The following is a 12,809-nucleotide window of genomic DNA, read 5'->3' as shown; positions in this document are numbered from 1 at the left end:
GAATTATAAAGCTGAAGATATACTTCTACCTCCGCATCCATTCACAAGTGCGAACCATAAATCAGTTCGACAACTAGTAACAAAACAGAAAATTGATGCTCTATAGGCCACAGTCTACAACAGCTAAAGATTTAATTGGCACTTGCTTCAATTCGCAATCAAACAGCCGGTGACAAGTATTTGAGTGTGAGGAAGAACAAGATCGCTGATTGCTAAGCTAACAAGGGTGAATCGATTGTTGCGATGGCGGTATGCTCTGGCTTCCTGAAGGCATATAGGGTGGTGGAAAATAGCCCTGTCCTGGCCTTGAATATTCAGACGGGCCGTGTCCGTGGATGACATGATCTGGCACACCCAACATAGGATCATGCGATTTAACTCTTGCTCCAGGAACCTACTTGCACAGGAAAAATCTATATAACCAACATAAGCATAACCCTGTTCCTTTAGATGCCAAAAATTCTATTATTATTATTATGTCACAGATATATGTCTGAGAAGAGCAAGTAGGGGTGACTTCCATAATTAATAAAATGAGATAAAATAGATTAAAATAATATGAATATGAGCAGAGAGAGAGAATGACTCTATCAAAAGCTTAAAAAATAAGTCTTAAAAACTAATTATACAATAAAAAATTTAGATTATTCATATATCCAATCCCAAATAATTTCGACAAACACGAATTAGTTGTGGGTGTAACAATTTCTACACAAACAACAAGGAATGGGATGAGGGTGGATTTCTTTGAGCATCCATGACTACCTGACTTGTTTAATTGTATTCAGACAGATACCCATTAAATGGGTTTATCGGTTCCAACGAAATGGTATACACCCATCATGTGTACGACATGTATGGGATGGCTTTGAGGTTACATATTCAGTTGTGGCATGTCTATCTATATATTTATATCTCTATATATATATATATATATATATATATATATATATACATACACACACTTCACCTTAAGTTTTCTTCCCAAATCACCCCTCTTGTCCTACCAATTCAAATGTTAGAGCAGTTTTGGCAAAAACAACTAAAACAATGTTCAACATGAGCTGCCCCTTTTGATGATAATGAAAAAGAAAGAGCACCCCTATATAAATGGCACCCTTTTTTTGCCATATATGTGTGTGTATATATATCGATATACACAAATTCTCTGCTCTCAATTCAGCTCCTTTTGATGGTGACAGTAGCAGCAGTGGTCACCCCTCGCAATTTTATTTTTTTAGTTAATTTTAGAGGTTCAATTTGTTATTATTTTAAATATTAGTGATATAAAGATATGCTAATCTGGGGTGGGGCTGGTGTTTGGGTGAATGCTCCAGGGAGGTGATGGGACTAGCAACATGTATCGGAACGGTATGAGTTTGGAAGGTATGTGTAGTAAAAAGTTGCAGATACCCTGATCGTTGCTGCCCCTACAAATGCTAGCATAAAAAGAGTTACCATTTGCTGATTCAAATTCTACATGAGACTCTTATATCAATCATATCAAACATCCTAACATTCTCGATAGAGCATTTTATTGTACCCGGGTTGCCCAGTTGACTGGAGGATGACATATTTGCTATAATGGGACACAAATTAACTCCCGGCGAGCACATGCCCTTAGCCACTAGACAGTCGGTTATAAACTGACCCCGTGATTTATCTCCTTCACATAACCTGGGGACGGTTGTGCGGGACACTTGGGGTGAGCATAATCACATTTCGCTACCGTCGAGAGAGCATTTTATTTATGAGGTATTACCATGACAAATTCTATGAAGAATCTTATAATTCTCATAGAGATAGTTTGAAGGTGTTATCTCAATACCTGATGAATCTCAGAATTGCTAATATCAGCTCTGCCAAATGAGGTGGCTCCACCATAAGGAATCTTAGATTCAGCAGGAGCTTTATTAGTGTACCTAAAATATATAAGACAAATTAGCGGCACCGTGACATTTTGAGATCTAACTTTTGCAAGCTGAGCAGCCTCAACAAAGAAGAGAGACAGTTACACTTACCCAGAAGCACTTGGTGAATGGTAGTATTGAGCTTCATATGATTGTCTATAAGCCTGTCAAAATAAAAGACCCATCTTCATCCCCAAAAGATCAATGGAAATACAGAACACGAATACAAATCCAATTTAATAACATTGAATATAAATAATCACCACAATGATGACCATCCTGATTACATTACATTGATGAGTTGTAGTTAGATTATAACTTTATTGAGCTCATTCTCACCGAGCTTGACCCACAAGCAGGTCATGCTTTCTAAATCCGGACTTTAATGGTAATATCTAGCATTTAATTGATGGATATGAATCTACTTTGTTTGGAGACTACAATCAAGATGGTTTAAACTTTGAACTATAGCATAAAAAATACATGTTTTTGGCTCATAATAGGTGGAAGGCACACTGCGTTAAGACCTAGTTGTTGACCAAACCTATGAACTAGCATATCTAGATGGGTCAACATCCAAATCAACTAAAGTTGATTCAGATTGTCCAACCACTCAATTGTACCATCCTTTGCTATAGGTTCTTAGTACCAGGTTCAAATGGCCGAAATAGATGAGTAAGGCACATAAATAAAGCATTGTTTTCCCTGTCGGCATGACAATTGTGTTTAAACCACGAGTAACAGATGCACCAACAACACATTATGATCAAGCATTGAGAATTTGTACTAACCATGTGCCATCCAATGCAGAGGATAAGCAAACTAATCCTAAACCAATTCATCCTACTGTAACTTGAATGATGTGAAAAATAGGGAATTCTTCTCTGAACCAGTGCAAGCAAATATTTTGATCCAAAACCATTCCGTAGACTATCAAATTGGTGCACAAATGCACCCGAAAAGGTAAAATAATTATACTAAAATAAAAAAAAATGGAGAAAAAGGTATATATATAGACAATACCTTTGGGTAATCATACCCAACAGATTTCTCAGGTCCAAACATGCTGGATGATGAAGTTCCTCTATCAAGAAATCTTTCAGGAGTATAACCACGAAAATGACCTGGTCGTGTAGAACCTGTGTCAGTATTTCCAGCTGAAGGTGCACCTCGATGAGAAATTCTTTCGAAAGGAGGAACTCCACGAAAAGGAGCTGCAGGTGCAGATGCAGGGCTAAAAGAAGAATTCTCGCTCCGAAACGTCCTTGCTCTAAGCCTTGAAGCAATCTCTGCAAGTGCATCCCGGGAAAACTCTCTAGGTCCAGAAATCTGAGACAGAAGATGTAACAAAATGTCAGGAAACCGAAAGATGTCCATCCTTACAAAAGGCCGTCTAGGAATATTAAATGACTAACAATGAAACAGCACCTGCACTAACTCTTCATTTGCAGATGTATATTTTGGCTTGTCATCCTTGGAGTAAACACGAATGTCTGCTCTAGTTCGTCTTCTCATTTCTGTTATAATGTCGCCTCCTTTTCCAAGAATGGAACCAACTTTACTTGATGGGACTAGAAGTCGTGTTGTGATAGCACCATCATCAGAGTTCGTACTTGTTCTACTTTGAAGTTGAAGAACAGCTTCAATTGTTGGAGATCTTGTCTCCCACGGAACCTACAATTTTAATGAACATCCAATTCCATACCATGTAACATCAAAGTCTAAATAGGCCTATTTGCCAAGATTTCACACATCTATGCTATTAAATTGTGTCCAAATGGACAGCATACCTCCTTGCATGAAATATTGATCACACGTTCCTCAGCATCAGGTGCAGTATCCTCAACCTGAATCCGAGCACCTGTTTGTTGCTCTAGTTGTCTGATATTGGTCCCACCCTTGCCAATCACACCACCAATCTTCACAGTAGCACACAAAATTCTCATGGAGAATTCTTCTGCTGCCTCACTCTCATGGAAATTGTTTCTGCTAAAACTACCTGGAGGATATCTCAATGGCTCATCTGGGTACCTACCGAACCTTGAGATTGTTGGTTGATCACGAGTGTCAGAGTAATAGGGAGACCAAACTCGATTTCCCTGAAGAAATGGCGGTGGGAGAGATGAATCTGAGCGATTAGAACCTTGGGTACTGGCATATATGATAGTTTCCAAAGGAGGATTTTCTTTATTGGGATGTTGATGCAGTAAAGTTGATATTCTGAAAAGAGCCTTTTTTGTAATAGATGGCACTCCTGATACCTGGGAAGGAAATGAAAACACTTACCAAGATGATAAGAGCCAGGCTAAACAAGCAATTGATAAAAACACAAGAAAATACAAAAAAGGATACAAAGATGAACTATGGTCCTGTGTAAACAACTAGTCAATCAAAAGACATTAGCTTTTATTCACAAATATGATCATTGGGCATCTTGAGACTTTGATATGATTGAGGTTTCAAATATCAATCTGTTCCCGGATGCTTCCCCAGTCAGAACAATCTGGTTTCAGCATGTATCTCCTTCCACTTTATTATTTACTTCCAAATACAAAAACAAGACTATCACGATTAGATATACAGTACATGTGCTGATTCTCAACATGATTCAACATATGCTTTGCATATAAAAAAGTTTTTGGATTTTTTTGTTTTTAAAAAATAATAATAATAATTAGATAATTGAATTAAAAAGGAGGTTTGTTTATTTTATTTTATACTTTAACCCATGTTTGAATGAATTTAGATAAGTTATACTACTTTAGTTTTCTTCCACTTAACTTACCATGGTTATGGTATAAGATGAGAATTTATATGCATAACAGGTGCTATATAAGTCAGTCCACCACATACAAACTGTCTGAAGATAACAAATTTAGAAGTAGGAATTAATTATGGATTCTGCCATTACCACAAATTTATGAACGAATAATTGAATTTAAAATTTTACCGCTCTAGTCTCCATATGTCAGAAGAAAAAAGAGGATCATTTGACCTAGCAGTCTCCATCAATAAAATGCCTCAAGACACAAAACATGTAACCATCCAGTGGGCAAAATAGGAGGAGGAGATGTTGAGCCCAAAAAGGATGTTTGTTTTCCTATTCTCTTCAAGGATCTCATCAACCATGAAATAGCTATATTGTCTTAGCATAGATCAAATTCAAAAATTCTACCACTAAGATAAGAAATTTAAGACAACCAATTACTGACATGAAACTGGTGTTACCTGTACTAGTTCATCACTTCCCATGGCACATCGCGGTAGGTGATCAGAGGGCAATATGCGAATATTTGCACCAGTATCAGTTCGCAGTTGCTGTATAATATTTCCACCCTTGCCAAGAAGACATCCAACTTGATTTTTTGGGACCAAAATTCGAGCAGTAACAATATCATCAGGTTCAGTTCTGTCTTGCACCACACCACCACGCAAAATCTCATCTGCAGCAATCCTATCATGAATCTTGAGTAAAGCATCCTGGGCAGGACAATTGGGCTGCGTGTTCTCTAACTCACTTGTATCACTATTTTCAGTATCCTGACCAGGATTACTTTTTTCACTTTCTGATTGGTAATTAAAAATGATAATTACTCTCTCCTCTGCACCAGGGATAGCATCTGCAACCCTTATCTTTGCATGGGTCTCGTCTCTAAGGGCATTAACAATATCACCTCCTTTACCCAGAACACTACCAATCTTTTTTACAGGGCAAAGGATGCGGTAGATTGTATCAATAGGTTTATTGGTAGAACCATGATCATAGTTAGGATTGTGCTTCTTCCGTTTCCCATTATCAAACTGATCACGAGGTCGTTTTCTGAAACTTCCTGATCCTTGCTTCCCATAAGCCTTCTTTTCATCCATACTGCCCAGCAGCCCTCAAACTGAAGGTGTCATATTCAGGAAAAACAAAGTTAGATAGATACCTTGACATGGACAATCAGATAGGAAATTATACATCTTTGTATAACGATGGATGGATGGCTGGCTCAAAGTGAACTATTGAACTTAGGAATGAGACAGCATTTAAAGAAATATTTAATGGAAAAAATAGTGTTGCATTAAAGACAAGAGAAAATCATAGCAAATATTCTCACACCAATAGCTAAATATAGTTAGCCTCCCCCTTGCACAACTATCCTACAAATAAACACTCTTCGACCTATGAGTAAATTATTCGCACAGTCAGAGAAACAAAATGGAACCAGAGGATGGAAAACAACGTGACATTGAGGGAGAAACCAAATCTATCCCAAGCTGAGTACACTTCATATCATGAATGTGAATCACCATTTGTTCAAACAAATGACTGAGCCAGTCCAAGGCCGGCCTCGGAATCAACAACCATTTGTCCTCCAAGCTCAAGGTCTACAGCTCAATCGAGTAACCATCAACACAAATTAACCTCTCCAGCTAGTGTGAAATCTCTCTAAACTGAGCAGTGTAAAAAAAGATAACATCTTTCGATCATCAGAACAAAACAAGTCAATAGAAAAACAGACACCAATTTTTCGGGGGGAAAGAAACAGACAACAACAGCAGAAAGGGCAAGCATGAGAAATCCGGACTGTGAAGCCCCAAGATTCCGGGCGACGAAATGAGTGCGAGGAGGAACCCTAAGAAGCGGATCTGATATAACCAAGCATAAGCAACTCAAAAAGGCCGGAGGCAGTGAGACCAAAGAAGCTTACCCGTCGTGCGCGAAGTCCTCTTCCTTTCGTCTTCCTCGTTTCTTCTTCTTCTTCTTCCCTGCTCGAATCAGAAAGGAGACAAGATGCCGGAGAAAAGTAGGATCAAGAGTCCGGCGCTTTATACAGTTAGGTTTCGTGGGGGACGATGCCAAAGAAATAGAGCAGGAGAAGAAGGGTTCTGAGGCAATCGAGTTGGGATGAAAATTAATTGCGGCTGGACACCACCGGGATTTAATTGGGCCGCATTTGGATCTATTAAAGGCCGAATTCAATACCCGTGAAATTGGGCGGAATGAACCATGTAATTTATGAGTTGAGATCCTCTGTCCCCAAAATGGTGTGTCCCCATGTCCCCTCGTCGATCGGACGATCATGATGACCTCGTGATGTGCGCTGCATCTTTGAGATATGATTTAACCCGTCCGATCAGCGAGGGGACATGGGGACACACCATTTTGGGGACAGAGAATCTCAACTCGTAATTTATGACCAATTACGTAACCAAGTAGTTAAAGTCATCGAATATCTAAATCACGTAGATATGTTTCAAAGTTATATAATCGTATTCTAATCCCATTTTTACCCCTCCACATTCGATTATCAGCACAGCAATGTCCCGTGGCAATGGATTAAAAAAATTGATTTCTATGAAAAAATCGTGAATTAGACTAATACATTGAGTTCTATATTAAAGAACTTAGAGTCATATAGATCTAAATTTTATGTATTTATCTATATTTTTTTTATTATAGTCATATTTTTAAATATCATTTTCATATGTCTTATTAAAATAATTTTTTAAATATAAATCAAAATTTTTAATTATTTATTATAGCGTAACAATCGATTTAAAATATTATTTGATCATGTCCGAGAGTGAGTCGATGGACACTGTGATGTGGCGCTCATGCTGACTGGATGTTGAATGAAGACGATGTGGACTTCCAACGAGCTAAGCCTGTAACCACAAGTCGTTAGTGCTAAGCCGGGGAACAGTTTCCCGGCGATGGCCCTCCGACGCTCAAATCAGCTACCGACGGCAAACGAACGAAGTAGAGAAGAAAGGAGCAACATCGTAACTGTAGCTACAGTAGTGAATATACCTCCGTCGAAGCCTGAGGGTCCTTATATAGAGCTATCGGGAGGTGCGCGCATGTTTCCCGAGGCATGCACGCTTCTCAAAGCATACTTGGAAAAGACGTACCAGAAAAGTGTGTCTGACGCCATACCCGAACATGCCCATCATATCCCTGACGTGACAGTGGAAGCTTCCACCGTACGATTCGTTGCCCGACAATGCCGCTGACCATGCAGCCCGTCGGTGACACTGGTCCTTAGGAAGATATCACCAACCGCTCCTCTTGTTTGTTACTGGGCCGAGCGGGAGAGCCGCTCAGCTAGCTTGTTGTCTGGGTGATACAATGTTCGGGTCGAGTGTCTGCTCGGCAGATGACTTGCTACTCAGTTCTGCCCTACCAAGCGAGGGAACCCTATCTGCCGGGTCGAGGCTGCGCCCACTGCTTAGCCGAGCGGGGCGGCCGCTCGGCCTTCGTCCCTCCCTACTTCAAGCTTTATGAGTGTCGGAAGCTCGGTGTCTGATCGAGGTGTCGAAGTGTCGGATCGGCTACTCTTCCTGCTCACCAGGAAGGTAGTTCGCCCGATCAGACGCTTGCCTAGGACGTTGACCACTTTGACCTCCTGCCGGGCGGGCCCCACCTTACCACTGGATCACGTGTCTCCCCCTCAAGTCTAGTCGAAGGAGGCTGCAAGTCCGACTGACTGAACAAGTAGTCTGGTGACCGATTGGCTGATCGACCCATGGGTAGGTTGGACCCCGATCGACCTAAGTAAGACTGATCTTTCTCTGCCGATCGGCGCTTTGAGCCTTTGTACTTGGATATTTTTTCCTCATAGTTCCCAGAGGGGCATGAGCCGGGTCGTCCATGCTGACGCCACTCGAATCTCCTCGGGATACGTGCAAATCATCCCCATTAAGGCTGAGCATGCGACCACGGCCATTAAATGCTGCCCTGTAGGAGGGTGCCACGTGTCGTCATCGCAGCCGCCGCACGTCCGAGGTGACAGCTGCTGATATGACATTTGACGATTTGAATTCAACGGCTGGATGTGCGTTCCGATCCCCGTGCCCTAAATCAGACAGCTCCGGTGGACCACGCCCTTCTTCATAAAGCCACGGTGTTGGCTTCTGCTCCATCGTCCTGCGTCTACTGTGTGCTGCAGCGATTGTGTGTTTGCTTGCTCCGGCGAACCTTGGATCTTTGCTGCGGCGATTCCCTACTCCCGGCGGTGGTCCTCTTCCTCTCGTAAGCTTTCCTCCTCCTCCTCCATTGCTGCTTTCTCGCTGCTCCTTTTCCACCACCATATTTTTCAATTTTCTGTGTTTTCCGACCATCTTTCCCCTCGAACCCTCTGCATTTTCGTTTTCTGGTCATGGCGAGCTCTTCGCAGTCGTCTGACCTCGCTCTCGGTCTCTGGTATACTACCATGGAGACCCGATTCAACGCGGGTGACGCCGCGAGTTTGGTAAACACCTTTGACATTCCTTCCGATCATGAAATAGTTCTAGCCTTTCACCCTTTCATAACCGAAGTTTGCATAGTTTCTTTCTTTCGGCCCAATGATTCGCCGATCGACACAGTTTGTTTCTTTCTAGATCAGTTCGTGGCCGGTCTTCGGTTTCCCATCCACCCTTTCATAGCCGAAGTTTGCAGTTACTTCCGCGTCCCGCTCGCCCAACCTGTTCCCAACTCCTTCCGCTTGTTGTGTGGCGTGGTAGTGTTGTTCCGAGTGCACAACATTCCACTGACCCCTCAGGTCTTCCACAACTTCTATTATCCCAAACAGTCCGAGCTGGACACTTACCTTTTCCAATCTCGGATCGTACTAGTCTTTTTTGACAAAATGTCCACCTCCAACAAACACTGTAAGGAGTACTTCTTCTTTTTGAGACTCTCCGAGCGGCCAAGCTTCTGGACCAAATGGCAGGTCGAGCTTCCTACTCAACTTGATTTGAAGAAGTACAAGACCCGACCGGACTACCTCCATGCTACTAATATGCTGGCCAGTCTGAAGTTCGACATTCATAAGTTATTGTCAGAGGGTGTGATGTACGTGTTCGGGCTAAGTCCGATCCAAACGAAGCTCTCAAGCAGCCTAGGTATGAAATTCCTCAACCTTCTTTCCTTGAGTCTAACTAATTCTTATCTTCTTTTGCAGCCGACATCATGCGCGCTCAGGCAGTCGACATAATAATGAAGGCCAAGCAAGCCGAGATTGAAGCAGCCCCAGCCAAGGAGATGGAACGGCTCGGCTTGACCCCTGTCGGCTCGCAAGAAGGTATTTCCTCACCTGTGGGCGAGGGGCAGCCGAACAGATGCCTAGCGTAGGAGGGGCGGCTGACCCGTGCCTGGTCCGAGAAGTGCCACCTGTCGTCCATGCCGAGGGCTCGGGGTCCTCGGGCGATGAGGTACCGCACACCCGCAAGAGACGTCGAACGGACATGCCCTCTCGCTCCGCCACTTCGATCGTACAAGCTTCGGCGGGAGGAGGCACCCCATCTCCAGCTGCCCCTAAACAGTGGAGGCTATTTCCTCTGATCGGACCCCGTCTTTAGCTGAGCTACCGGAGCCACTCGCCGTTCAGCCGATTACTTCCTTGCCTCCGGCTAGGTGGAGGATAAAACGGTCCGCTATTCTTCCAGTCCCTCCTGCCCAAGCTTCAGGCCCGACGACCTCCTCTCAATCGGCGCCAAGCGGGTGACGATCCATCACCGCTACGCTTCGCTTACCAACGGAGGATCTTCTTGCGCCAGGCGACCAGCCCAGCTCTCCCCAGCATCAGGTCTACATTCACGGTCGACTCGCTCGTGTTTGGGAGGAAGCAAGGGCACGAGCAGCGGTGAAACCCCCTGACGCGCTCGCCGATAGCCATCTGGAAATGTCCACCAGGGTTAGTATTTTCAACTACCAATTCATGAGTTACATCCGATCGACACTAATGATTGCTTGCAGTTTTGGGTGGAGAACATCGCCATGTGCCAGCGGTTGGCTCAAGTGGAGGATGAGCTGAAGAAGCTCAAGATCTCCGGAGAAGCTTCCTCCACCCGAGGGCCACCGATCACTCGTCTGCAGGCCGACCTGGAAAAGGCCTAACAACTTCTAGTGGCGGAGCAACAGAAGTCGGCCTAGTAGGCTAGTAGGCTGAGCCAGATCGAGGCGCAATTGAAGACTTATGACTGGAAACTCGATCTGGTTTCCACAAGGAAACAACAGGCCATCGCTGACCTGGAACAGAAGAACCAGGAGGCTCGGCAGCTCGGCAGCTGGCCAAGAAGCTGAAGAAGGCAGAGGACTCCCTGGTTGCCGAGCGGGAGAGTTGTTCAGTTAAGGAGGCGGAGCTTCAGGATCAAGTGAAGCGCCTTGAAGAGGATCTAGGGGCCTCCCGTGATGCACTGACAGCCTGCCAGGAGGCCAAACCGGGTCGCTTTGCGGTCCTGAGGCAACAATACATTCGTTCGGACCAATTTCTAGAAAAGGCGACCAATCGGATTGTCCGATCGTTCGAGTTGGCCATCGACACGACGCTCAGCCAGCTGAAGGCGAACGACCACGCCTTTGAAGCCCTGTCTGACGACGATGTCAACCGCGTCCAGCTCCTCGACTCCATTCCTTACAAAGCCTTCGACTATATCAAGTGAGTGAGGGGCTCGTAGAGAATATTTTTGGAAGTTTTGAATGTATTCCTACCGCTCGACAGTGTCTGACTTATTATCAATAAAATCCTTTTGTGATCTTTCTTCATATGCTGTCATTTTACTAGTGTCCGACTGTATAGCCCCGATCGGCTGCTACGACCGTACCTTTATTATTGGTAAATTCGCTAGGATCATATCTCTTGGGTTTAAGGTCGTCGATCTACTCAGGGGTTTACAGTCGTCGCTCGACTCTGGGGTTTAACGTCGTCGCTCGACGGTCTTCTAAGGTGGGAGTTTAAGGTCATCGCTCGACCGTTGGTGGAGACTTGGGTTTAACGTCGCCGCTCGACGATTTGGTGAAGATCTGGGTTTAAGGTCGCCGCTTCACCGTCGGTGGAGACTTGGGTTTAACGTCGCCACTCGATGATTTTGGTGAAGACCGGGGTTTAAGGTTGTCGCTCGAATATCGGTGGAGACTTGGTTTTAACGTCGTCGCTCGACGATTTGGTGAAGACCAAGGTTTAAGGTCGCCGCTCGACCGTCGATGGAGACTTGGGTTTAACGTTGCCGCTCGATCGTCGGTGAAGACTTGGGTTTAACGTCGTCGCTCGACAATTTGGTGGAGACCGGGGTTTAATGTCGCCACTCGACCGTCGGTGGAGACTTGGGTTTAACGTCGTCGCTCGACGATTTGGTGAAGATCGGGGTTTAAGGTCGCCGCTCGACCGTCGGTGGAGACTTGGGTTTAACATCGCCGCTTGACGAGAATTTCAATAAACTTTCATTTTGCATTCCGATCCTGCACTCAAAGGAAACAGGAAGAATGGAAAGTACACCTCAATTACATTGGCGCACTTTTCATCCAGCTTGGTACGAATGAAGATGGTTCGCACTCCAAGAACGTTCTAGTTGCCGCCTGTCTTCATCCTCTAGGTAGTAGGCGCCCGAGTGGAGCTTCTCCATGACTTTGAATGGTCCGTGTTGGTGCGGGAAGCATCCGACGATCGAACCTTAGTTTTGATAATGGTAAAAGGAATTCAAAGTTAAGGTTAATTGTTATCTAACAAGCTTAAATGAGGTTTCAGGAAAGTTCTAACTACGGTTAGGCGGGTGAAAAATCCTAAGGGGCGGTAACCTTAGGTCCTAGGGGGTGGTAATCCTAGGTGGAGGAGAAATCCTAAGGGGGTAACCTTAGGTCCTAGGGGGAGGTAACCCTAGGTGGAGAAAAACCCTAGGGGGTGGTAACCCTAGGTCCTAGGGGGTGGTAACCCTAGGCGGAAAGTCCAGTCGGTCTGGAGGACCAGACTAGCATCAGGTATGCTCTCCCTGAGTAGAGTAGGTGAGGACGCATTCCTCGGAAGAGGGAATAGTAGGCGTCGGTTTGACCTAGGATTTCCGGTCGAAAATCCGAAGTCAGAACTGGACAGTCCGGAGACTGTCAAATACTTCTTTTATTGGATTTATATATGTGCTAACTTTGTCTTGCAGGGT

The 12,809-nt window shown here is 44.2% G+C and overlaps 1 protein-coding gene across 2 annotated transcripts; it reads right to left on the bottom strand.

The window, feature by feature from the left end:
* Positions 1-20: 20 nt before the first annotated feature.
* On the bottom strand, positions 21-6,824 carry LOC121984583 (KH domain-containing protein HEN4-like). 2 transcript variants are annotated; one of them, XM_042537582.1, is made up of 8 exons: positions 6,605-6,824; positions 5,139-5,797; positions 3,701-4,171; positions 3,339-3,584; positions 2,934-3,239; positions 2,022-2,074; positions 1,829-1,922; positions 21-394 (listed from the first exon to the last, which is right to left on the bottom strand). In XM_042537582.1, the coding sequence occupies exons 2-8, from the start codon at positions 5,775-5,777 to the stop codon at positions 218-220; spliced, it is 1,986 nt and encodes a 661-aa protein (XP_042393516.1). In that variant the 5' UTR covers positions 5,778-5,797; positions 6,605-6,824; the 3' UTR covers positions 21-217. The 2 variants fall into 2 exon arrangements, with proteins under 2 accessions (XP_042393516.1, XP_042393517.1); XM_042537583.1 differs by having other exon boundaries at positions 237-413.
* Between the last annotated feature and the right edge of the window lie 5,985 nt (positions 6,825-12,809).

This window comes from Zingiber officinale, chromosome 5B (genome assembly GCF_018446385.1).
Source record: "Zingiber officinale cultivar Zhangliang chromosome 5B, Zo_v1.1, whole genome shotgun sequence".
Lineage (NCBI taxonomy): Eukaryota > Viridiplantae > Streptophyta > Magnoliopsida > Zingiberales > Zingiberaceae > Zingiber > Zingiber officinale.
Note: the sequence above shows the minus strand (reverse complement) of the source record. Positions and strands in the feature narration are given on the sequence as shown.